Genomic DNA, 26,949 nt, shown 5'->3' on the forward strand with positions numbered 1-26,949 from the left:
GGTAGGTTTCGTCCGCTGCTCTCATCACACCACAAAGCTTGTTTTTACTTTACATGTTGAAGTTTATACCACCTCTATGCTGGCTTTTAAAGAATACATCATCACAAGAGCTCATCTGAGGAAGACTAGGCACCAAATATGTGACACATTTGGTGGTTCAAGCTTTTTAAATATATTGTTTTGCTTGTATTTGTGTTTAAGCAGTAGATTCAGAGTCTTTACTGTTGGTTAGACTTTGTGCTCTGGGAGTCATAATGACGATAGTTACATAATACGAGGCTTTTGCGCCAGCTCAATCTGTGCAAATGAACCAAAGAGACATCGTCAATGCATGCTTCACAAACTGTCACTGTGTGCCAGTGTTGTTTGCATACATTTAAATGAGCCATTGTGCATTCATTTGGAGCAAGATAGACCCCTGTCGTGCAAAGCCTAGTTAATCAGATCCATGCACACTGCAGCAGAGAGTGGAGATGCCAACAGCTGATCTCTGCAATGAACATGAAACAAGAGCAAACTGCACAGAGCTGCAATTCTTTGTAGGTGTGTTTGTGCTTGATTATCTCCATTACCTGAGGGTTAATAAAGAGGACGGCTGTCTCCTTTTAATCTGTTGACTGTGTGAACCTGGACTGACCCTGTGGGACACTTTCATCCTCTCAGAGATTTAAATTATCAGTAAAGTTACAGCACTGAGCGAGATGTGTTTATTGTTACTGCTGCGCTGAGATCACTGCAGGGGTCTGACAAACTCCAAAACACCTGCAGCCCACCCGCTATTCATCAGAATATTAACAGAACAGGTATCCCATTGGTTGAGTCACTTTAGAGGTGATTAGATGAAGGATTTTTAACAATCAACTTGACTTGATTTCTTGTCGATGTTATACGCTAATGGTTTCTTTTGGAAAGTTGTAAACCTACATTTTTATTGGTTCAAAATAAACTTAAATTCCCAACCTAACAAAAAATATAGTAAACAAAACAACAATTCACTTATAACAGTCATTTAAGTCAGTTTAAAGTTGGTTTGGGTGTTTCCGGTCCACTGATGCGGCCGTCCTCAGTTAATCCACAACCCAAAAGTCCCTTCGTTCATCACGAAAAAACACAAGATGTTATACAAAAGAAGGAAAACACAACAGCTTAGATCTCAACAAAAACCCTACTGGTGAGGAAATCCCAGTCAAAGATTCCTGTCTTTGTTTGACGTGTCCAGGAGCCTGACTTCGCCGCGTGAGGTATCCACATGGAGGTCCAATTAATCTGCGTTTGGCAAAAGAATAATCACAGTTCTGTTCAATGCTTTCATGAATACAGAAAGAAAGAAAGGTACTTTATTGATCCCCAGGGGGGAATTCAATTTTTTCACTCATGCTATTTTTGGACATGTTACACATACAGTTTTTTTGGTATATACACACAATCATGCACACACATGCAGTGAACATGCTTAGGGAGAGATGTGAGGATACTGCCGCCAACCAGTGCACCCAGAGCAGTTGGGGGTTCGGTGCCTTGCTCAAGGGGACCTCGGCAGTGCCCAGGCAAGTGAACCAGCACCTCTCCAGCCACCAGTCCACTTGCCAAACTTGGTCCATACTGGGACTCAAACCGGCAACCCTTCGGTTCCCAAGCCAAGTCCCTATGGACTGAGCTACTCCCGCCCCGACTGAGCTACTCCCGCCCCTACCTCTGTTCCTCCCTTTCCCTCCTTAAATCACCTCCCTCATACACAAAATAATGACCTTCACATACCTCTCCTAGACAGTGGAACCTTTACATACCCCGCATTACACACAAATCATCACTCTCCGTTTCTTTTTGATTTGAATGATATAATGATAAACTCAATTGTATTAAACCTGAAATTCTTATCATAGGCCCAAAATCCTTCACTTCCACCTGCCCAGACTTCTCACTCACTATTGATAAATCCACTGTTTCAGCATCCACCCACATCCGTAACCTTGGTATCATTTTTGATCAGTCACTCAACTTTCAACAACACATTAACAATATTTCAAAAAACGCTTTCTTCCACCTCAAAAACATCGCCCGTCTCCGCCCCTCCCTGAAACGCTCATCCACGCCTTCATCACCTCAAGACTCCATTATTGCAACAGCATCCTCTACGGTTCACACAACACCCTCCTCAACAAATTACAATACATTCAAAACTCAGCTGCACACCTCCTCACTCACTCCCACTCCAGAGACCACATCACCCAAGTGCTACAGAACCTCCATTGGCTTCCCATCCCCTCAAGAATACAGTACAAAATCCTCCTCATCACCTACAAAGCCCTCCATAATCTAGCTCCCTCCTACCTCACCGACCTTCTGCAGCCATATAATCCCTCTTGCAACACCAACCTCCTCACCCCTCTCACCAAACCCAACCTGGGGGGACAGGGCCTTCTCTGTCGCTGCCCCCACCCTCTGGAACTCTCTCCCCCAACACCTCAGATTCTCTCCCTCACTCACCAAATTCAAATCCGGACTCAAAACACACCTTTTTACAAAGGCTTTTAAACTAGAATTGATTGATTTGTTTCTTGTTTTGTTTTATTTTGCTGCCTTGCTTTTCTTTGCTTTTCTATTGTATAATTTTATTTTCCTGTAAAGTGCTTGGAGAATCTTTTAAAGCACTTTTATAAATAAAATGTATTATTATTATTATTATTATAAATGCCCTTTTATTTCCCACTTGTCTTGCTACGTTCAACACATCTAATCATGTAGCCCTGGCACAGATTTGCGGTGCTTCTTTGGGCATCATGGCGGGAAATGTTGCTGAATGAGACGGCACATGAACGAGCATGCAGGTCGATATGTGCCCGCTGCTCCAAACTGAATAAATGATTAAAGCATCACATAAAAATAACGAACACAAACAATGAAACAGTCTTTCTGAGTACATAAGTCCTCTACGTCTTCCGTGTCCAAATGCAGTCAATGCTCCAAGTCTGTGTCAGCAGTGCACGAGTCCAACTGGAGTCTGAGTCCTGCACTCGAGCACTTCAGCTCTGTATGCCATCATGCATGAAGAGAAAGGTGCCGTGGAAGAGACGCCTTCACTGTGATGGAGCTTATCTCAAGTCTCAAAGTGATTTTTGGTAATTGCTCCATTGTGTAGAAAACAATGCCTCAGTCACCTGGTTGTCTCTTAATCTCTCTGAATGACGTTCAGGTATCAGCTGCATGAATCTGGAATGACTTCCTGAACATAGAGGACTAATTCTCTCTCAGTGACGTTTCTATGACTTCTGGTAAACCAACACTTTGTTTCTATTTGGAGCTCATGTGACTCATGTCAGATTTACTGCAAACAGTCGCAGCAAATTAGGAAATCGTTTATGTCGTCTTAGTCAGAGCAATAACAAGAAGGATGTGTTCCATGAGTTTTTTTGGGTCCTAATTTTTCCCACTTGGACGATTAAGATGAGCAATACAATGAAGCAGAAGGGAGAAAACGCTGATTTGAATTTAAAGATGTCACAAACACAGCTGTACTAATCCTAATGAGTTAAAGGAAGAGACACAGTTTGTATTGTACATTCATGCAGCACAATGTAGGAATCTTTGAAGTTGTAACATGCAGACATAAAAAAACATGTGAATATTAAAGTCATCAATTAAGTGCAAGCTACATAAACATAATGTTTTCAGAAGGTTTTGAAAAAAAGCAACTAAATATTAAACATAAACACAAAATCTGTCCAAACATACTCTACCAGTCAAAAGTTTGGACACACTTTCTCATTCAATGTTTTTTATTTATTTTAATTATTTCCAACATTGTAGATTAATACTGAAGACATCAAAACTATGACATAATCTGGTTTTACCATAATCTGGATTACAACAGTAGTCAAATAGAGCTATCCATTGTGTACTAACCCTACCTCTGAACAACACAACTGATGGTCTCAAACACATTAAGAAGACAAGTCATTCTACAAATGAACTCTTGACAAGGCTCATGTTCATTAGAAACCATTCCAGGAGACCACTTCATGAAGCGGACTGAGAGAAACCATTCCAGGAGACCACTTCATGAAGCAGACTGAGAATACCAAGAGTGTGCAAAGCTGTCATGAAGGAAAAAGGGGGCTACTTTACAGAATCTAAAATATAAAACATATTCTGCTTTGTTTAACACTTTTTAAAAAATTAAATAATTCCATATATGTTCTTTCATAGTTTGGATGTCTTTGGTATTAATCTACAGTGTTTACAATAATTAAAATAAATACAAAGCCTTTAATGAGAAGGTGTGTCCAAACTTTTGACTGGTAGTGTATACCTGTGGGAAGTCATTATAATACTAATAATAAATAAAAAAATAAAAAAATATATACTAATAATACCACACAAAGGCAAGATCAGGAAATAACAAATATTTTAAAAGACTTAAAATCCACTTAAAAGAACCCTTAAAGGTGACATATCATGCAAAATCAACTTTTTAATGGTTCTCTCCCTGAAATATGTGTCCCTGTCTACAAACCTCCTGAAAATGAAAAGAATCCATTCTGCCCCTGTTCTGATTTCTCCACCTTTCTGTAAATGTGTGCTGAAACCAGCCGTTTCAGTTTTCAGTGTTTTTCATACGTCACAACGCCATCCGGTCTGTAACAGGAAGTCAGAGCTCGGAGCTTGTTCAGCCCATAGACTGTATAAAATACAACTCAACCCCTCCTCCGTTTTTCATTCCCTGCACACATGTGTGCTAACAAGGAGCTTAGGAGGGAGGCATGCTAGTTGTAGGCTGTCTTAATAAACACAAAGGTCGGTTTTACTCCCCACGTCTGCAGATTTGAAGATCTAGTGGATGATTTTTATTTATCATGGATAAGTGCTAGCGCTAGTTAGCATAGCTACATAGCTACATGTTGGTAGCTGTGTACTAAGACACACGTCGACATACTGACAATTAAAACAACAAGAAACACTAAATCTGTGACCAATGGTTCAGAAAGGTCCTGCTGCAGGCGCCTCTCCGTCAGGATCAGATTCTGGATCAGATTCAGAGGGTTGAAGTAACGCGGGTCTGTGAGCAGCCGTGTATATTCAGCCAACATGTAAACATTAGATCAACGTGCTGGAGAGCCGAGGACACACCCACTTCCTGAGGGGGCGTGGTCAGAGAGAAAACGGACTGTTCTGAGGAGGACTGAAGAAGAGGGTTTTTCAGGCAGACCAAAATCTGATTTCAAAGTGTTTTTTTGAGCATAAACTTTAAAGACATGTTTTGGGGACCTCTTAGACCAATATATGTTGATGAAAAAAGCGTGATATGTCACCTTTAAAAGAATTAATTAAAACAGTTAAATTCAGATTTAGATCGTCTTTTCAATTTGTTGAATTTGTCTTTATTCGTACTTTAACTTGTAAATGGTTGGACTGAAAAAGAAACAGATGTTCAGGTCCGTAGTGACTGTATTTTGTCAAAAAAAAGAAGCCCAATCTTTAATTTCTGGTCTCCACTGTTTCCCCCCCCGTCTGTGCAGTTTGTAGTAATGTCGTCTGGACTGATTAGATCAGTTCACTAACTCGTTCTCTCGGGATCAAACAGCCAGATGTGACTTCAGCATCACTCTCTCATTCCTGAAACTACAACGAGCATCCAGCCAACAACAACAGCGTTCATTTGCCCGTAATCTGTTGATTTTCTGTGCGATTGTTGCTCTGAGCAGTGTGTGTCAACAACAAGTCCATGTTAATCAAGTTAAAGCAAAGATAAAGAAGACAACGAAACACAGATTTGGAAAGCTTTTGGCAGAGTTTGTAGTTTGACTTTAGGGATGCTGCTCTTAATCTCCTCTGGTGGCGTGTGTCACTGAGCTGTGGCTTTAACAGAGAGCGCTGACTGTTTACACATGTGTAGTTATCTAGGAGGGACTTAAACACTCTGTAGACTGGTGTCTGTTTGTATATGATTAATCAGCAGGCTTTGGTGTCTGCAGGAAAAACTGTGTATGGAGAGCAAAAGCAGGAGGAGCACATCCCAGCTCCCATGGTTGTTAATCTGAGGAGGATTTCTTTCCCTCTATAATAACAGATATCTGCATGAAGAGCAGCTAACAATCTGTTCTACATCAAACATTTACACTGAGACACAAATCTGCTTGATGCTGCTGTGTCTCTAATCCTCCTTCATAGACCTCCATTCAACAAACAAACATTGTAGACGTAGATTTCTTCTCCTCTTGAGGACAGACCTGACAAAAGTTTGTACTTTCAGCTACAACTAACCTGTAATTACAGATTCTGATTCAGAAACATGATGAACCCATAGACTTTATAAATAATGGACATAGTATCCCTGACGTCACCCATCTGTTCCTGAGAGCTGTTTTGAAGCCAATCGACGGTGGCAGCCATATTGGAAATGTGGAATTCAACCAGGCACAGTGTGACGTAAAGGGGCGGAGTTTGAGCCTCTTAGCCAACAGCTATGTGTTCCTGTCCGGGAGTCCAGTCAGTCATGTCCTTATTTGGGCAAAAATCGTAATCTTAATATCTTCTGAACTGTTGTGTTAGAAAAAAATTCACCCCCCGTACAGTGTGTGCTGATAGAGAGATTAGCTACGTAGAGCCAAGCTGTTTTTTGAACCAGGCTGTAAGCATGCTTATTAATGCTGCAAAGGTCATCTTCTTTGAATGGGTGTGTATGTGGTTTCCTGTGTTTCTGCAGCCAGTTTATAACACTTCCACATGGGCTTCATATTTTGAGACTGGAGGTTGCCGCTTGGTTGAACCTGTATCTCAGGGTGTGGACTTTAGTCTGAGAAGGGTTCTGGTCTGTGTCTGTAGTCTTGAGTAGTATCGACCAATCAGGTATCAGCAGGCCTTTGATGTCTGAAGGAGAAACAGTCTGTATGGAGAGCAACAGCAGGTGTTCTAGAATTCTGAGATCAAAGAAAGAATTCCAGAATTTCAGAATTCTGTCTTTGATGATGTCATAATTCTGTCTTTGATGATGTCATAATTCTGTCTTTGATGATGTCATAATTCTGTCTTTGATGATGTCAGAATTCTGAGAACAAATGGAACATTCCGTGAAGAACAAACATTGTAGACGTAGTTTTCTTCTCCTCTTGAGGACAGACCTGACAAAGCTTGACTTTGGACTTTTGACTAATCTGCATCATGATGTTGTTATTTCAGCAAACTGAAGACCTGTTAACTACAAGAACATCACAAGAACATCAGTTCCTGTTTCAGGTTCATACCGCTGAAGGAACCCAGAGGGAAGCCTCTGTGGAACTGTTTACAGTGAAGCTGAGACTCAGGCAGATCTGGAGAGGCGAATTTTGTCCTAGTAAAGTTTGCTATCACTCATAGAGGCGTGTATCGTCATCAGAGAAATGTCCAGAGATTGAGAGCGGCCTTGTCCAGTATCTAATCTTGTATTGATTATTTAACCCGATCGTTTAAGGTCTGTTGAAGGTGTAAGCTGGGTCCGTGCTCGAGGGGGTCCCTGTTCCACCTCTTTGTTTTAATGAGAGTTTGCAGGTATCAGAGCGGCGGCATACAGAGAGCATGTTGAGGGGAAAGGTGCTCCTGCTTCTGATCCCGTCAAACAGATGGTAGCAGAGAGGCACAGAAGATGGCCTAGATTCACACATGCTCTCCTCTCTCTCTCTCTCTCTCTCTCTCTCTCTCTCTCTCTCTCTCTCTCTCTCTCTCTCTCTCTCCATCCATCCTTTGCTCCCTCACTCGTCCTCTTTTGTGTTTCCTTCCTCACTACGTCGGGATCAGCCTCGGCACCGTCGGGGACATCAGATTTTCTCTTTTGGACATTTGTGTTTTTTTTTCTGTCTTATTTTCTTTTTTTCATCCCGTCTCTCAGCCTCCCAGATTAAATGTGCGTTGGTTGTGCCTGTGGACGAAAGCGTTGCCTAGAAACCAGCTGATGAGAGCAGCCTTGAGGCCTGCAGTGATGTCAGCCTGAGTCGGGGGAGGGGTGTGTGTGTGTGTGTGTGCGCGTGTGGTGTGTGTGTGTGTGTGTGTGTGTGTGTGTGTGATGGCAGGCCTAACCCTCAGCAGAGTTCAACATCATCTCACGCAGGTCACGTGCCGCGCTGCTTTAGTAGGTCGCCGTTACGTAACCCAGCACAGCCGAGTCAGTGTGTGTGTGTGTGTGTGTGTAGTAGCGTGTGTGTGTTTGTGTGCTTCTATAAATAAAGGCAGCGTGTGCGTGCATGCCGATGAATACGTGAGCTGGTGTGTGTGTGTGCAGAAGAAGCAGGGAGTCATGCGATGATGATGTGTGGGTGTGGTGAAGGCGAGGAAGGTCTCATATCGATGTCTTCACTCTCCTCCAAACCTGCTCAGCTGACGGAGAGCGAGCGTGGAGCCAGCGTGGAGCCAGCTAGGAGAGGAAGGCCACGTGCTGACATTATTATGCGTGTGTGTGCGTTTGTGTGTGTGTGGTGCATTTGCAGAATACATACTTTAAGTTGTTGTCTCTAACTTTCTCAGCTCTCAGTCGGCGCTGATTTCTATCTTTTCTACACTTCTCTGTTGCTTTTCTGGGACGACACATGACGATTAATCCAACATGTTATCATGTTTTTAATATTTGGTCAGAGCTAACTAAGGCTGTCATGATATCAGACTTTAACCTCACGCTAACTGTGGACAGAAACATTCATTATAATGATATCATCTTGATATTTATGGAAAGCTTGGGGAAAAAAACTGTACAAATAAACACAAGTGACTCATATGTCATCATTTTAAAGTGTCTTGAGATATGTTTTCGTGTGTTTCTACCTAGCAGAAACCTCCGGTCTCAAAATATAAAGCCCATGTGCAAGTGCTAAAAACTGCAGTTCCTGGATTGTCCACTAGAGGCTGGCTCTGAAAGTACTGGAAACCACATACACACCGATTCAATGAGACGATCTTTACAGCAGAAATAAACATGTTTACAGCCTGGTTCAAAAAACAGTTTAGGTCTGAATAGCTCATTTCTCGATCGGCACACACTGTACAGGGGGGAGGTTTTTTTATAACTCTGTATTTTCAAAGATATCAAACTTATGAGTTTTGCCCAAATAAGGACATGGCTGACTTGATTGAGTAGGTTGAAAGACAGGTACTTTATTTGAGTTCAGCATTTCCAATATGGTACCTGTCGATCGGCTTCAAAACAGCTCTCAGGTACAGATGGGTGACGTCACAGATACTACACCATTATTTATACATTCTATGGTTTCTACATGTTGTAACAGTCACAATCTAGTTGTTTTAATACTGCTGCAGTACCAGGCAGTGCCACAAGGTGGTGCCACCTTTCTCTTTTGGTGTCATCATACAGAATTGTTGCTTCTCTTTGAGACCGCAGTTACGTTCAGACCGAGAGAGGGCGTTGTGTTGTTTTTTTTTTTTTTTAAAGTTATATTTTTGGCCTTTTTGCCTTTATTTTATAGGACAGGTGGAGAGAGACAGGAAATGTGGGGAGTAGAGAGTGGGGGAAGACATGCAGGAAATGGTCGACCGGCCGGGAATCGAACCGGCGACCCCTGCGACGAGGACTGTAGCCTCTATATGTGGGGCGCTTAGACCGCTAGGCCACCAGCGCCCCGGGCGTTGTGTTGTTAACAAGACTTTATATTAGTCATGTATGATTTATGAATGTAGCGCTGTGGAGACCTAGCATTATGAGGTCAACTGTTCATTTCTGTAGAATAAACTGCCGTGTCAAAATCCCCACGTCATCTTCAAGCGCTCAGATGCTACCTCGCTATCTTGGGTTTACTGCTAACTGCTAAGACGGCTAGCTCGCTCCACCTACTCCAGGCGCGTTACAGTGTGATACACAAAATCAAAAAAGCTCCCTAACTGGTGAGGAAACTTGCTCTGGGTAGCGTACCATTTCCTCTGACAGAATTTGTGCTGCAGTAGACACTGCGGTAAAGACTGGCTAACTGAATCTTCTTATTCTGCTTCTTCTTCGTCTTCCCTCTGTTTTTATGGTGGGTTGCAATGAGCGTAAAGAACCACTACTGCCCCCTACTGTGAACCAAAGTATGAACGTTTTAGCACAATATTGAAATTTCATTTCTTAAACAGAAAGTTATAGTTATACCGTTACATTCCTACGCCCTTAATTCAGGATGAACAAAATAGCGATGCTCCCGAGTTACTCGTGAGTTAATGACCCTGAGGTCAAACCTCTTAAACTAGACTCACATAATCGTCATAAAGATCCTCATAAAGAGTTAAATAATATCAGCTCAATCAATCAATCAATCAATCAATCAATCAATCAATCAATCAATCTTTATTTGTATCGCGCCAAATCACAACAAACGTTATCTCAAGACGCTTTTACAAACAGAGCAGGTCTAGACCACTCTATGTCAAATTATGAACAGAGACCCAACACCAAGACAGGGTAAGACTCAGTCTGACCCCACCTTAATCCATCATGAGCATTGCACATCGCAGTATTTAGCTAGTTACAGTGGAGAGGACAAACTTCCTTTAACAGGCAGAAACCTCCAGCAGGACCAGACTCGTGTTAGACACACATCATGCCTCGACCGAGTTGGGTCTGGAAAGACAGATAGAGGGGAGTAAGAGAGAGAGGTGATAGTGATGAGACGAGTCGTAGAAGCTGTATCAGCTGGAGTCCAGATTGTCTGCAGCAGGAGGACGTCTACGGCAGCTCAGAGGAATCTACGAGACAAGGGAGCTCAGGGACTCCAGAAAGGTCTATGGTTAGTAACTTTAATGGGACAGGCAGAGTTAAAGTAAGTGATGAAGGGGTTGGGGGGAAGGGGGTGAGCTAGGATCCCAGTGTGTCAGTGCGCCAGTTCCCCCGGCAGTCTAGGCCTATAGCAGCATGACAAAAGCTGGTCCAAGCCTGATCCAGCTCTAACTATAAGCTTTATCAAAAAGGAAAGTTTGAAGCCTACTCTTAAAAGTGGAGAGGGTGTCTGCCTCCTGGACCCTGACTGGTAGATGACTCCAAAGGAGAGGGGCCTGATAACTGAAGGTTCTACCTCCCATACTACTTTTAGAGATCAGCTCAGTTTCTACACTTGATAAATACCCTGAGTCCTGTGAGAAAATGCCTTTGAAGAGTAATAATGTAATAAGAGACAGACTTATAAAGTCATGTCACCACAGCGTCGTCCTCTTCTGTGACTCTTAAGCTGAACGAGATGTTAACAAGGTCAGAGAGGCTAAACGAGGCGCTGTGCTAATTAGTCTAACAAGCAATTACATACTTTTACATCCGTTTGTCTCCCGTAACAAAAAGCGATTAATAGACGATAGAGCAGTTAGAGAAATACTTCACACGTGTCGGGTTAAGTGTTTTTAAGCAGCTGTGCTTTAGTTTGGGTCAGAACCACAGCTGACTGTTCTTGTTTTACATAAAGTAATGTTTAATTGTTCTGGAGCTGGAGCAGGTGTGTTGGTACCAGGAATTTTTAGTTACAGGAAACCCCCCATTTCAAGGAACTAAAAGGTTCCTGTGGTCCATTGTTGTCTGCATTTCCACCAAGGCCTGAAGTCCAGTGTAGATTTTGTAAGTCAGGTCAGTGATGTTTGAAGAAAAATAAAAGTAACCGCACTACACCGCCAGACCAGTAGAGGGCAGTAGAAAGCGGTGAAGGCCATTCAACAAAGATGACACCATAGAAGGAGATAAGCAGGCCGGCGTCGCCATGTTTGACACCACAGTTAGCCTGTTAGCATGAAGGAGATTCCTCTTGTGCTGTTTTTTATCATGCTTGGTTGCAAATGGATTCACTGAATCAACACTTAGAAGGAGACAAGCGCGAGTTGCAAAGCTGTTTCACTGAGATGAAAATGAAAATTGATGTCCTTTTTTCAAACAGCAGAGGGCGCTGTCTGCCTTTGACTTCTCTTGTCAGCAACTCTTTCTCCTGTAACATATTAAAGGCGTACAGACATGGCGGCAGCAGGTGATGATTTTGCAGTTGAGGATGCAGCGCCAGTGTTTCCTACCCATAGACGATACCTAAGCAGCAATCTCTCTCTCTCTCTCTCTCTCTCTCTCTCTCTCTCTCTCTCTCTCTCTCTCTCTCTCTCTCTCTCTCTCTCTCTCTCTCTCTCTCTCTCTCTCTGTCTCTCTCTCTCTCTCTCTCTCTGTCTCTCTCTGTCTCTCTCTCTCTCTCTCTCTCTCTGTCTCTCTCTCTCTCTCTGTCTCTCTCTCTCTCCCTCTCTCTCTCTCTCTCTCTCTCTCTCTCTCTCTCTCTCTCTCTCTCTCTCTCTCTTCTCCTGCGTACGTGCAGCAAGTAGTGTCTCCTCACCTGCCCTCGAGCTGGACCAGGTGTGTTGGTACCAGGAACTTTTAGTTACAGGAAACTCCCCATTTCAAGGAACTAAAAGGTTCCTGTGGTCCATTGTTGTCTGCGTTTCCAGCAAGGCCTGAAGTCCAGTGTAGATTTTGTAAGTCAGGTCAGTGACGTTTGAAGAAAAATAAAAGTAACCGCACTACACCGCCAGACCAGTAGAGGGCAGTAAGAAAGAGACGAAGGCCATTCAAGAAAGATGACACCATAGAAGGAGACAGACAGGCCGGCATCGCCATGTATGACACCACAGTTAGCCTGTTAGCATGAAGGAGATTCCTCTTGTGCTGTTGCAAAAGAGTTGCAAAGCTGTTTCACTGGGATGAAAATGAAAATTCGACCTTCTTTTAAACAGCAGAGGGCGCTGTCTGCCTTTGGCTTCTCTTGTTAGCAACTCTTTCGTCTGTAACATATTAAAGGCGTACAGACATGGCGGCAGCAGGTGATGATTTTGCAGTTGAGGATGCACCGCCAGTGTTTCCTACCCATAGACGATACCTAAGCAGCAATCTCTCTCTCTCTCTCTTCTCCTGCGTACGTGCAGCGAGTCGTGTCTCCTCACCTGCTCTGCAGAGACATAACAGACAACGTTACAACACTGTGAGAGCTGAGGAGTCTTCAGGGGGCGCTAATGCATCCAGCAATATTACACCTGATCATTCTTTTACCTGTTTTCATTCACTTCCTGTGACTCTACCATCTAGCAGATACACCTTGTGTGTCCTTTCAAAATAAAAGCGTGTTTGGTATCAGAAAAAACAGATTTATGACGCAACCTCTTTATAAAGCCTGAGAATAAACTGGGTTACATGCAGCCTTAAAACATTGTGAGGAAACTGTGTCACGAGCCCAGCATCTCATGCGATAGTATGTTCATATTGTGTTGTATTGTTGCATATTAAATTATGTTGTGTGATATCCTGAGTTGGGTGCATCGTTACATCCTTAATAGGATGAGTAAAAAGTGTGTTACAGTGAAGACTTCTTCTTGAGATAAATGCACGAACCTGTTTTTATTAGATATATTTTATGACAACTGAAAAGTCTTTGCAGAAGTTCAAACTTTAGGAAGCTCTTCTGTTCTCCCACTCTCTTTCCTCTGTTTGCTCCATGTGTGTGTTTTCCATGTGTGTGTGTTTTTATGTCTAATGTTGTCCTCTGTCTCCATCCCATCCCCCTCACCTCACCTCATCCGTCCGTGGAGAAGCCGGTGTTGAAAAGTGAAGAGTGTAAGTTTTCCGTCTCTTGGTGGAGGCAGCACTTTCAGAGCGGCCCAGTTCCATTTTGGCAGAGCGGCCCTCCTTTTGTCCCCTTCACTTCCCCTCAGGCTGCTCCATATGTTAGCAGTAGGAGAGAGAGATATCTAGGCTACACGGAGGAGCTCTCAACGGGAGGAGGAAAGTGCATTTGACAGTCTGGAGGTCAGATTTAGAAATAAAAATATTGTGTTGACGGATCAGCCGTTTTAGCAGGATAGAGATCCTCAGGGGAAGGTTGAAGGAAGGTGTGCTGATTCTGCATGGATGTGTGTGTGTTTGCAGTGTCCTGGTGTGTCTCTAACTACACATTCATCACCTCCCTTCATCTGAGGCTGCAGGTAACCTGATGAGGAGTTACTCTCTAATGTTTAAACACACAGAACTGAGTGTTTTTGTTTGCTGTGGTTTGACTAAAAGTGTCTCTCTGTAGCTACTCTCTGAGCGGGTTGATTTCTGAATCCTCCAGTATCAAGTTCATTTCAAGCCAAGTTTCCTGCACATGCACACTTGTTTCACCCTGTGCTGTAAAGGCTGTAAAAAGGTGAGGGTGTCTAACCTTCCCTCCACATGTAGCTGCACACGTTCCTCCATTAGCAGCCGGTGGGCGGCGTGGAGCTGCAGCCGCCTGCAGAAAACTCAGCATGCAAATTCTCTCTAAGATCCTGGAGGTCTGCACTCAAGCGTTTAAGTCATTAACAAATTAAGAAGCTTCTGATTTAACCTTGGAAATCCTTTAAATGTTGTTTAAAGGAGGAAAACAAACCTGTGGGAGCTTTATTAGGTCTAAGAGTACCTGAGTTTATAATGAAGCTGCAACAGATTCTGCAGGTGTCTCAAGTTTTACTCCTCCTTCAAATATTGACATGGAATTTTAGAGACAATGTTGATCCCTGAGACCCTCAAATATTTACTTCCAAGCGAGTGTTGGAAGATTGATTAACCCTGATTCACTCATTAGTTAGATTTTAAATCAATGCAGCGAAGCCAGTGATCTGGTTCAGGCAGGGAGCTCAAGCTGCACTTGACACGACAAACATGTCTTCCCAATCTGAGGGTCAATTTAAGCTGCAAGATTCAAGGTCTCTGCCTCTGCTATGCCAACGCCACCGCTGCCTTGCACCTGTGCTGCGCTCAAACTTCCAGCACCATCGTCCAACTGCATGCAAGAGTGATGAGGTCAGGGTAGAGAGGGCAGTAATGCACAGTTCAAAGCATCAAAACTTAGAACAGCAATAGAGCTGGCCAGTTAGCATGTCAAACATTAGGAAAGTAATTAAAGTCATTACTCGACAAGAGCAGATTATTAATATGATAACAGTCAAACCAGGATTGATAAATGACATGCTGTAGCTCAGACTTAAGAAGGAAAAAGGAGGAGAAATCTGCACATGAAGGAAGTAAAAGATCTTTCCATTCGGCTCCAAATACGTCTAGTTTTACTTAAAGCTCCTGTAAGGAACTTCAGGTTTGTGTCACTCTCGGCGCTGCGTGATTGAGTAACTGGGATCTTTGTTCCTGCAGCATCCTGTCCATCATTTCTCCTGACACCTACCCCACAGGAGCAGTCCAAGGCATCAAACAGGACTCCATATAGATCAAAAAGAGGTGTCATTATTGATTTTAAGTCTGTTTTATAAGCAGTTAAAAACTCTAAAGAGCTTTACTGACTGATTGTATTTTATTTACATGTCATGCACACAAAGCACCCGACCCTCAAGACACCAGAGACACAGCTGCAGTGGTCCAATGATTTAATACAGTTATTTCAAAGTTGCATGATCCTCTTACGACTCAGTCTCAAACGTTGTATTCTGCCTTTTCTCCCAGGCTTTGCAGATAAATGTTCCTCTTCTAAAGCACAAATCAGAAAAGCATTGATTTATCTTATTAAAGTGAAAAGTAATGACATTACACATGAAAACTGCATGTTTCAATTGTGTTTATAAATATCTAAATGAATGTTCAGCTCCTCTAACTGATAGAGTGTAAAGGGAAACAGCCTCTGTGCAGCTAAAGATTCTCCTGTGGTGCCACCTACTGTTCATTCAGCAGCACTGCAGTCTAAAACTCAGCACTGACATGATGAACAGCTGAACTCCATCACTGCCTTTAATGTTTTTAACAAGTGTTCTCCTCAGACTCTTTCCAAACAGAGCAGGTCTAGACCGTACTCTATGTTCTATTATTAACAAAGACCCAACATCAAGACCGGATCAGATCCAGTCCCATCTTACAGACAGGACTCAGTCTGATCTCATCTTAATCCACCATGAGCAGAGCACTTTGCAGCATTTAGCAAGTTACAGTGGCAAGGACAAACTTCCTTTAACAGGCAGAAACCTCCAGCAGGACCAGACTCATGTTAGACACACATCTGCTGAGACTATCTAGTCTCCAGGCGGCTGATGGTTTCAGATCAGGACTGTTTGTTGTCAGGATCAACTCTCGGTACTCTCTGCTGCTGAACAGTTCTCTTCTTTAATCAGGGACCTGCCTGAAGACCAGTGTTAGATTGAAATTAGCACAAAGTTGAATGGCAGGTGATGACTGGAGGTCTATGGGAGGTATAATGTCTCGTGAGCGGGTGGTTATGGAGGTGCAATCCCAGCCAGCAGCTAAGGACATAAACAAGTTGGCACAAAATGTTGATTTGATGTTTCAAAATTATTAATCATTGTTTGAAATAATGTGTCCCTCACATTTAACAGTATCTGTTCTGTGAGCTCCCTTCCCTTCCATGTGCCTACGTGGAAGAGCAAATCCTGAGGAGGGGAGAGCACACCTCCCCTCACTATTATGTGCATCCATCTAAAGCCATGGCAGGGAGAGAAGCAGCAAAGACCCCTGAGTACAGAACTAACGCTGTGCTCTGCAGCTCTCACTCAGTTTGCCACAGTGTCAACAGGCTGAGTGAACTCCTGTACACTGATTTGAGGGTTGTACCTGGCAACACTTGACTGCCAAGACATAAACACCATAATTATTGGGTTTTGAGACTAGAGAGCAAGAAGTGTATGTGCAGTAAAGGTTTGTCATGAATGGTCATTAATATGCGAACAGCTCCTCCGAAGCCTCAAAGTCGGCAGACGTTGAACTAAATATTTGTCTTAGTTTGTTATTGACCTCGTGTCTCCTCTCTGTCTCTCTCAGGCCTCCATCAGATGACTCAGGAATGCGTAACAACGCTGCTGCCCTCACCTCCACCCCGCCCAGCAGCCTCCCATCTCAGACACACCCCTGCAGCCCGCCGGACTCCGCCTCCTCCCTCACCCCCTGCTCCTCACTGCCGCCCTCCGTGTCGCCCACCCTCACTGACGTCTTCGGCCTGCCCACCCCGCCCATGGGCAGCGGTGGCGGCTACAGCCTGAGCTCCTCGTGCGGCGGCAGCGGCAGCTCGCGCTCCCCGTCACCGCTCACGCTGATGCAGGCGGTGGCGGCCTCGGGGAAGCCCTTCGCCTCCAAACCCGTGGAGCTGTGGAGCAAACACGACGTGGCCGACTGGCTGGAGAGCCTGAACCTGGGGGAGCACAGGGACGCCTTCCTGGACAATGAGATCGAGGGCGCACACCTGCCGTCCCTGCAGAAAGAGGACCTGATAGACCTGGGCGTGACGAGGGTGGGCCACCGCATGAACATCGAGAGGGCCCTCAAGCTGCTGCAGGACAGATAAGCCCCCCGAGGAGGCAGGTGGTGACGTGTGGAGTCAGGGCCGAGGAGAGGGAGGTGTTACTCTTTTACTCTTCATCAGACATTATCTCAAGTCGTGGAACTGGATAGAAGTTTTGTCCAAGCTGATGCTGCCTCTTGCTGTTTTTGTCCTCTCTCATCCTCGTCGCCCTCATTCAGTGCTCCGGTCTTGTCCGCCCTCTTCCTCCTCCCCACCGCCCTGAGCACCAGGGAATCATGGGATGTCGGGCGAAACTGTAGGGAAAGAAAGAAGAGAGTAGCTGCTATGTCACATCAAGGAGAGCGAAAGCAGAGGAGGCCAGTACAAAGGACTGAAACACAAACTCTGGAATAGTTTGAACTCAAACACTGGAAGAAATACTCGTCTGGAAGTTTCTTTCACAAAAAGACTCGTGCTCACTCAACTGCTTTGGAATACTCAAGACTTTTTCAATGCACCCCAGTGTGGGTGCATGAAAACCAGCTGAGCTGGTTGTTGCTCCTTTTCTATCTTTGCTAGAGTTTGTTCAGAGAATAATATTTCTTCACTAGAGTCCTACCGGAGTTATATTTCTGGGTGCATCTAAGGTTGTAGAGAAAAATTTGCGATAGACTCCATTTTTCTTGCTTTTCACCTGTTTGTGTCAAATAAGAACATTAGATGACATCTTTAAAGAAATATTAAACAAGTTTCATGACCATGCACACACACACACACACACACACACACACTACACACAACTTATGCACAGAGATTTAAGGATAACACACTCTGTCTGCACACACATACACACCCTGAGCATGTATACACACACCGATACTTTGATGGCCTTCTTCTCCAGAGAGAGAGCAAAGCATGGAGAGAGGTGGTCACCAGAGGAGGAGCTACCACACCCGCCCGGTGTCCACCTCACCACACCAGGAAGATCGAGGCGAGGACACGAGGTGTAAGACGGACCGACACGTTGGACCAGTTAAATCTCACACTGAAACGGTTTAACCAGCTTTCTGTTTGCAAAGGGCAAAACCTGTCCCTCTTGGCTTTTCCTCTAACTTCAGTGTGTTTGTGCGTGCGTGTGTGTTTGTGTGTGCGAGCGTGTGTGTTAACGGTTGACCCAGAATATCAAGGCCAGTTTAGCTATTTCCATGGATCTGCTATATAGGCCACAGTATAGGGAAAGTAGAGCTGTTCTTTATTTTGTACTTTTCTCATTCTGTCAAACCTCCCTCCACTTCACTTTTAGCAGGTCAACACTCGGTGTTCATGTGGCCCCACAGTAATGCTAATGTATCAAACACCCTGCGTGTACGTGGTAGAACGTGACGTTGTTTTAAAAAGAGAACTGCATGGTATGTTTGAGTGAATAGTTTGTCTTTCTGGAGAATAAGCGTATTGACTTTCTTGCTAGTGAGTTGGATGAGAGCACTGATACGTTCATGTTCATGCCGAGAGATGATTTGCTTTGCACAAAGACCAGAAGTGGGACGCCTGGCTCGGTTTCAGCTTTGGTTTCATGCAAACAACAAGAGGCTAACCCCTGAATCCCCAAACCAGTCTGCTTTCATTTGGCAACACCTGAGAAGGTCTTTATAAAAAGGGCACATCCAAATAAATACAGATAATAACTTGATAAAACCATCTCTCCTCAGGGTCCTATGTTTCTAGGTTCCTATCATTCCAGTGTCCTGAGTCCTGGGGTCTAAATGGTCCTCTGTTCCCGGGGTCCTATGACCCGATGGTCCTTTGGTGACATAGTCACCAATGCTCGGTGGACCCAGGAGTCATCAGAGTGATCCATGAGATCTAGGTTCCCAAGGGTCCTCAGGGCTTTGGGTTCCTAACAGTATGTTACCAGAGTCCTCAGGGTCATTTGACCGGGGGATCCTGTAACCCTAGTGTGCTCTGATACCAAAGTCCATGGGGTCTGGTGACCGCAGGGTTCTGTGTCATAGAGTCCATAGGATCCTGTGATATTAGGGTCCTGTGTTCACCAAAATCCATGTTCCCAGAGACTGGGGTCCTATTTTTCCAAGCACATATTTCCTCCGGTCCTATCTTCCTAGGGTCTTTAGGGTCCTAAGTTCCTTTTTCCATAAGGTCCCCAGGGTCAGACTTAGAGTCCTCAGGTTCTTCTGTTCCTGGACACTCATTATCTCTGAGTCCACAGCGTCAAATCCTGTAGGATCCCATGTCCCTAGACTATTAGGGTCCCCTAAGTTCTGATGTTCCCATGGTTAGATGTTCTCACCTATTATCACCGGGTCCTGTGTTACCAAGGTCGCCAGGGTCTTTTGTTCCCAGAAACCTATGATCCAAGGGTCCACATGGTCCTGTGTTCCTAAGATCTTATGTTCCCAGAGCCTTAAGGTCTTATTTTCTAAAGTTCCTGTTACCCAGGACCTGATGTTCCCAAAATCCTCAAGCTCCCATCTTCCTAAGGTCCTCAGGGTCCCGGAAACCTATAATCCCAGGGTCCTATGCTCCTAGTTTTCTATGTTGCCGAGAGCCTGGGCATCCTATTTTCCAAAGTTTCTATGTTCCCAAGGGTTCTAGGTGCCCCAGGTTCCCGTGATCAGAGGTCCCACGGTCCTCTGAAACCCATGATCCCAGGGTTCTAATGGTCCTATTTTTAATTGGGTCCTCTGGGTCCTTTAATTGCTGGGTTCTCTGATACTTGGGCATCAGGATCCCGTTACCCCAGAGTTCCAGTGGTCCTATCCTGTGGAAGTCCTCAAAGTCCTATGATCTCAGGGCCTTAGAATACAAGGGTCTGATAGTTTTTGGGTCTCATGATCCCAGAGTCTTAAGGGCCCTGTGTCCAAGGTCCTGTGTTCCTTAAGTCCTCATGAATTTCCCCAGGGCCCTGTTTTTGTAGGGTTCTTGACCTCAGGATTCCTTACTCCAAGGACTCTTTGGCACTGAAGTCCTTGGGGTCATATGTTCACAGGTCCTTGTGGTTCTATGATCCAAGTTCCTGTTCTACAAAGAAGATATGAAGGAAACTGCCTCACCTTTTAAAGTAACGTCAACATCAGCAGGCTGGAAACGATCAGTGGAACATAAGTTGAACATTTGAAGTACAGACCTTTCCTCCGGCTTACAGTCACTGTTCTAACTCCGGGGTGTTCACATGAACTCTCCCGGTCAGACGATTGTTTCCGGATCATCTTGAAACCACACGAGTGCAGGGTTGGTCTAAGAAGACAGCGCCAGGCTTGTTGTCTTTATGCTAAGTGAAGCTAATCATCTCTTGTCCTTTGTGGTATCAGTCTTCTCATCAAACTGTCATCCAACAAATCCTGAGTCAAACCCTCGCTCCTTAGCGACCTAATATTAAAGATTGATCACTCAGGTTGATATTTGAAGAACTAAAACTCAACTTTGAGAGAGATTTACACCTTTTCTATTTATCTAAATGACTACCTGAACATTTTATACACTGTTCTTATCAACCAGAGTGAACAGACTGCTACAGAGATTCGTTAGCATCAAGCTAACTGGAGTTTGAACACAACCATATTTAAAATGAAGCAAACAGCCCCAGATCGAAGCAGCTGTTTGCAGGAGGAGTTCTGTGATTTCAGAAAGAGACCGACACAGTCTTTAACACGCTGTTTATCTTTGTAGAAGGCTGGAGACACAAACCTGCGTTAGCAAAGCTTCTGCAGACTGACACTGACGGCCAATCACAAGATCGTTTCTTATTTATGTGCTGTGGTAGAGCGACTCTGGCCAGACCACGTGAAATCTTGCAGAACTGTTGACTTTGAGGGGCAGATGGAGGATCTGTGGCTTCAGGGTTTTATGTTGAATTACATGAGTCACGCAAGTCGTCCTGCCCGGTCCTGCCCTCTGACCGCTCTGGAAGAAATAAGCCGAGCATGAGTCGACAAAGCTGGCAGATGTTCACCAGCGTGAGCCCTGTGTGAGATTAGAGAGGGATAGAAACCGTCTCTGATCTGCGGCAGACGTAACTAGACGGAGTTTCTTCAAGTCCCATATTTTATTTTCCAGCGTCTGCTGCGGCTCCTGCAAACGAGACCTGGAGTTCAACTTTGTTGTGAGGGTCCAATTTTAAAACTGAATCAGCTTTTATTAAGCTGGACATGTGTATGTGTTTGCTAGCAATGATTACAGGCTGGTCAGAAGTAGAAGTACAGTTTGTGTTGAAATGTGTGTATATAAGAGTGTTTAACAGGATAAAATGTCTATTTGATTAAATGTATAGCTCTATTAAGAGATTAAGAGGTCTAGAGTAAAATTTTAATGAAGGAGTTGCCAGAGCTGACCTGAGGACCAAAGCAGTGGTTTCATCCCCCCCCCATCATCCTGCAGAGGATGCCTTAAATAGCTCACAGTCCCCTCCTCCTCCTCCACCTCCTGCACCACTGTCGCTCGTACAGCTCGTGTTGTAGATTCTTTCAGAGCACACCTCACGTGTGGTTGATATGTGCTCGACAGTAACCCTACGTCTGGAAGGATTTTAAACACCTTTATTTGGTTTCATATCACACTCCGCGGCTTCATGTTGAGGTGGAGACAAATGAAACATACACAAGCTCTGTGTTCTGTGAACATTCAGCTGTACGGAGGCCTGCGCGGGACAATGCTGCTATAATCCTGTTCCATACTCTAAAAACAAACAGCGACGTGTCGGACGTGGGGTAGAAAAGCACAGTATTTTTAAAGATTTGTATAGAGTTCTATGAAATTTTATAGAGGTTATCCGAACAAAACACTGACGCGTGGATTGCCAAAAAAACAGAAATACTATATGGATAAAAATGTGATTATTATTAGACTTCTGGGTTATGTAAGAAGCAATATTTATTCTGAATGAATCTCCTTGGTTGTGTTTTATTTTCCCATTTTAAAGTTACATATCATGATGCGTTCACTTGTCAGTGTTTTAATGAAGTGTTGCCTAAAGTAGATAATACTGCAGTTTAGGATATTTTGGCCAATCAAGTGAAACCCAGGTACACAGCGGGCGACGTGGGCGAACGCGCTGAGAGGTTTAAATTAAGAGAGCGAGCTGCAGATTCAGAACAAGAAAAGTCTGAACAAGTCCAACGATGGAAACTGGGTAGAAACAAAGTGCTGCAAGAAGCTGCAACTAAAGCTGTAAAAGGGAACATGCTGCAGATACGATACTGATGCAAATCAAAACAACACAAACAAGACAACAATGCAACAGCAGAACGGCGACCTACGCAGTTATCACAATGGACGTGCTCCACGCCTGTAGGGGGCGCTGAAATAATCTGGAATTTGATGAAACATCTTGTTTTGAAATGAAGAGCTCACAGAACCAGCTCATAACACTATCTGCATGGCCACGTGTGCTTATGAGCTGTCAGAGGTTACTTTAGCAAAGCTACATGTAATGGAAGTTCTGAAAACATGATGTAGTCTCAACAAAATCACACATCCTGGAGGTTTAGGCACAGCGGGGTCGGCCCAAAAAACCTTCACGGTCTCATAAATCCTAAATTTATTTAGTGTCTTGTCTCAAAACGGCTGCATATCCAGTCGTTAACCTGCAGGCCTGTAGGGGGCGCTGAGAGGAACACCAGTGACAGCATTTCATGAATTTGAAGGACACCAACTTATGTCTCTGATTTGCCAACGTAGCTGTTGCTGCTTTGAAATAGTCTCCAAAAAATACACACTTTACCAAAATGCAGCGCCCCCTACAGGCCTGGAGCTCATTTCTTGTGATTTCTGCATTTAAAGCTTTTTTCTGCTGCATTTTTTAACGTGGTTTGTGTGTTTTAGTGTGTCGCGTTGTTAATGTATTTGCAGAATTACTCTTAAAGTATTTTTTTGCAGCTTTGAGCAGCACTTTTTCATTCTCAGCACGTTTCTGTCGTAGTTTCTGAGAACGCAGCCACGCCTCCTAGCTGAAATCTCGTCTCTCAGCACGTTCGCCCTCGTCCGCCGCCGCACAGTTATCTTCTGACGACCACCATCTGCCTGACTCTCATCTCCTGAAATCCCTGGATCTAGAGTGTGTGTATAAAAAAGAGCAAAAATCTGTAAATTAAAAAAAAAGATATATATATCTGCAGGCCATCTCGGTAGGAAATATATGAAACTTATATATATGTATACATACAGAAATCCACCAAAAAGATTAGAGGTGGCCGTCGGTCACTGACAGTTTTCTCTGTTGTAGATCTGAGTAGATGTAGAAGAATCTTTAAAAGCATCACTGTGGCGTGGAGCTTCACCAGGCCGTGTTTAGAAACAGGCATGGCTCACTAACCCACCTCCACCCCCCACCCCCCCTTTTTGAAAACACTGCTCCCACCTTTATCATCGTCCAACATTTGGGTAACTGTTTCTTTTTCTGCTTTTTTTCTTAATCGATTCATTTCTTTTTTTCATGGATAGATTTTATTCTTTGATTAAGTCTTCATAGAGGCTAAGATGTTTTTTCGGTAATTCGTGCAGAGACTTGTGTTCATGTTTTCTATGTTGCTGTAATTTTGTGCTACTGAATCATCATAGAGTCAACTAATTACTGAAATGAAAAGAGAGAGAATTTTCCTGTAACTGCACTCTTCCTCCCCCTGCCCCCCCCCCCCCCCCCCCCCCCCCCCCCCCCCCCTCCCTCCCTCCCTCCTCTCAAATCCTCAAGATTTCTTGTATGGCAACCAAAATTCACTGTAAGAAATAAATATAATATTGCACTAATGTTCCTGCTTTAAGTCCTTCTTATGAACCGGTCTGCTGCCTCACAGTTTGATCTAGAGTCTGAAGTTGTAGAGGTTAGTGACGGACTCCATGTCCCACAATGCATTGCACAAAATCAATGACAGAGCTACCAACAGCTGGAGAGACTTGAAGCTGATTGTGGAGAAGAAGTGCAGCAGCTCCAGGAACAAAGAGTAAGTGCATCAAACATTTCAGTGTTTTTATGACGTTTAATCAGAAACGTTAAACTTTTATCAAAGTGACTGTTCACATGTCGCATCCTTTTCTGTCAAGAGACATTTTAATGTATTGATTCCTCTTTAACCATGTGAAAGCAGTCAGTCAGAGAGATGTTAGGTGGGTTGATCTAAAGACAGATGATGAAGGTTTTAAGGTTTAGAGCAGAAGTCTGCAGTCAGAGAGAGAGGATATTAACAAAGACCCAACATCAAGACCGGATAAGATCCAATCCCATCTTACAGACAGGACTCAGTCTGGTCTCATCTTAACAGGCATAAACCTCCAGCAGGACCAGACTCATGTTAGACATACATCTGCTGAGACCATGTTGGAGAGAGGGATCCTACGAGGGAACCTACGAGACAAGGGAGCTCAGGGACTCCAGAAAGGTCTATGGTTAGTGACTTTAATGGGACAGGTGACTCCATATATGAGTCCAGTGACGGCTGCTTAATGTCTCTGCTGCATTGATAACCAATAACTCAAAATCAGCTTCATAACGCCGCCTACTTCTGAGTGACTGTCTGTTTCAGTGAAGTTGATTCAAATATTTGCAGGTTGAATTTAGTCTTTGAATGAAATAATGAAGTAAAAGGAGTGGACAAACGAAGGAAAAGCCCCCTCTGAGTTCAACTTATTTTAACCTTCATGATCCAGGAGTTTATGACTATTCAAAGGTTTAATTGAGGTAAATGTGTGTAAAGTAGAGCCTCACACACACTAACACAGACAGCATGACATGCAGAGATATTTACAGGTGGAGGCGATCAGCCTGTGGCACTGAGGAGGTGTAATGGAAGCCCAGGTTGCTTTGATAGCGGCCTTCAGGTCATCTGCATTGTTGGGTATGGTGTCTCCGATCTTCCTCTTGACAATACCCTCTATGAGTTAAGGGTTATGGTAACCCTTAACATAATCCGAACCCTAACCCTAACCCTAACCCTAATCCTAACCCTAACCCTAATCGTAACCCTAACCCTAACCCTAATGGTAACCCTAATCGTAACCCTAACCCTAACCCTAACCCTAATCGTAACCCTAATTGTAACCTTAACCCTAATCGTAACCCTAACCCTAATCATGACCCTAATTGTAACCTTAACCCTAATGGTAACCCTAACCCTAATCGTAACCCTAACCCTAATCGTAACCCTAATTGTAACCTTAACCCTAATCCTAACCTTAACCCTAATCATGACCCTAATTGTAACCTTAACCCTAATTGTAACCTTAACCCTAATCCTAACCTTAACCCTAATCGTAACCCTAACCCTAATCATAACCCTAATTGTAACCCTAACCCTAATGGTAACCCTAACCCTAATCGTAACCCTAACCCTAATCGTAACCCTAACACTAATCCTAACCCTAACCCTAATCATAACCCTAACCCTAATCGTTACCCTAACACTAATCCTAACCCTAACCCTAATCCTAACCCTAATCCTAACCCTAACCCTAACCCTAACCCTAACCCTAACCCTAATCGTAACCCTAACCCTAACCCTAACCCTAATCGTAACCCTAATTGTAACCTTAACCCTAATCGTAACCCTAACCCTAATCATGACCCTAATTGTAACCTTAACCCTAATGGTAACCCTAACCCTAATCGTAACCCTAACCCTAATCATAACCCTAACCCTAATTGTAACCTTAACCCTAATCCTAACCTTAACCCTAATCGTAACCCTAACCCTAATCATAACCCTAACCCTAATTGTAACCTTAACCCTAATCCTAACCTTAACCCTAATCGTAACCCTAACCCTAATCATAACCCTAACCCTAATCATAACCCTAACCCTAATCGTAACCCTAACACTAATCCTAACCCTAACCCTAATCCTAACCCTAACCCTAATCGTAACCCTAACACTAATCCTAACCCTAACCCTAATCATAACCCTAACCCTAATCGTAACCCTAACACTAATCCTAACCCTAACCCTAATCATAACCCTAACCCTAACCCTAACCCCCTAACCCTAACCCTAACCCTAACCCTAACCCTAATCGTAATCCTAACCCTAACCCTAACCCTAACCCTAACCCTAATCGTAACCCTAACCCTAACCCTAATCGTAACCCTAACCCTAACCCTAACCCTAATCCTAACCCTAACCCTAACCCTAATCGTAACCCTAACCCTAACCCTAATCCTAACCCTAACCCTAACCCTAATCGTAACCCTAACCCTAACCCTAACCCTAACCCTAATCCTAACCCTAATCGTAACCCTAACCCTAACCCTAACCCTAATCCTAACCCTAACCCTAACCCTAATCGTAACCCTAACCCTAACCCTAACCCTAACCCTAATCGTAACCCTAACCCTAACCCTAACCCTAATCGTAACCCTAATCGTAACCCTAACCCTAACCCTAAATGTAACCCTAACCCTAACCCTAATCCTAATCGTAACCCTAACCCTAATCGTAACCCTAACCCTAATCGTAACCCTAACCCTAATCGTAACCCTAATCGTAACCCTAACCCTAATTGTAACCCTAACCACAATCGTAACCCTAACCCTAATCGTAACCCTAACCCTAACCCTAACCCTAACCCTAATTGTAACCCTAACCCTAACCCTAACCCTAATCGTAACCCTAACCCTAACCCTAATCGTAACCCTAACCCTAACCCTAACCCTAATTGTAACCCTAACCCTAACCCTAACCCTAATCGTTACCCTAACCCTAACCCTAATTGTAACCCTAACCCTAACCCTAACCCT

General features: G+C 43.9%; 1 protein-coding gene across 1 annotated transcript in view; it reads left to right on the forward strand.

Annotated features, from left to right (window-relative positions):
* Window positions 1-23,843, forward strand: part of LOC117810434 (SH3 and multiple ankyrin repeat domains protein 2-like) — a 284,015-nt gene extending 260,172 nt beyond the window's left edge. Inside the window, 1 exon segment of the mRNA XM_034680270.1 lies at window positions 16,754-23,843. Within this exon segment, the coding sequence (XP_034536161.1) occupies window positions 16,754-17,273 (520 nt within the window). The 3' untranslated portion in view covers window positions 17,274-23,843.
* Window positions 23,844-26,949: the final 3,106 nt, after the last annotated feature.

This window comes from Notolabrus celidotus, chromosome 3 (assembly GCF_009762535.1).
Source record: "Notolabrus celidotus isolate fNotCel1 chromosome 3, fNotCel1.pri, whole genome shotgun sequence".
NCBI classification, from domain to species: domain Eukaryota; kingdom Metazoa; phylum Chordata; class Actinopteri; order Labriformes; family Labridae; genus Notolabrus; species Notolabrus celidotus.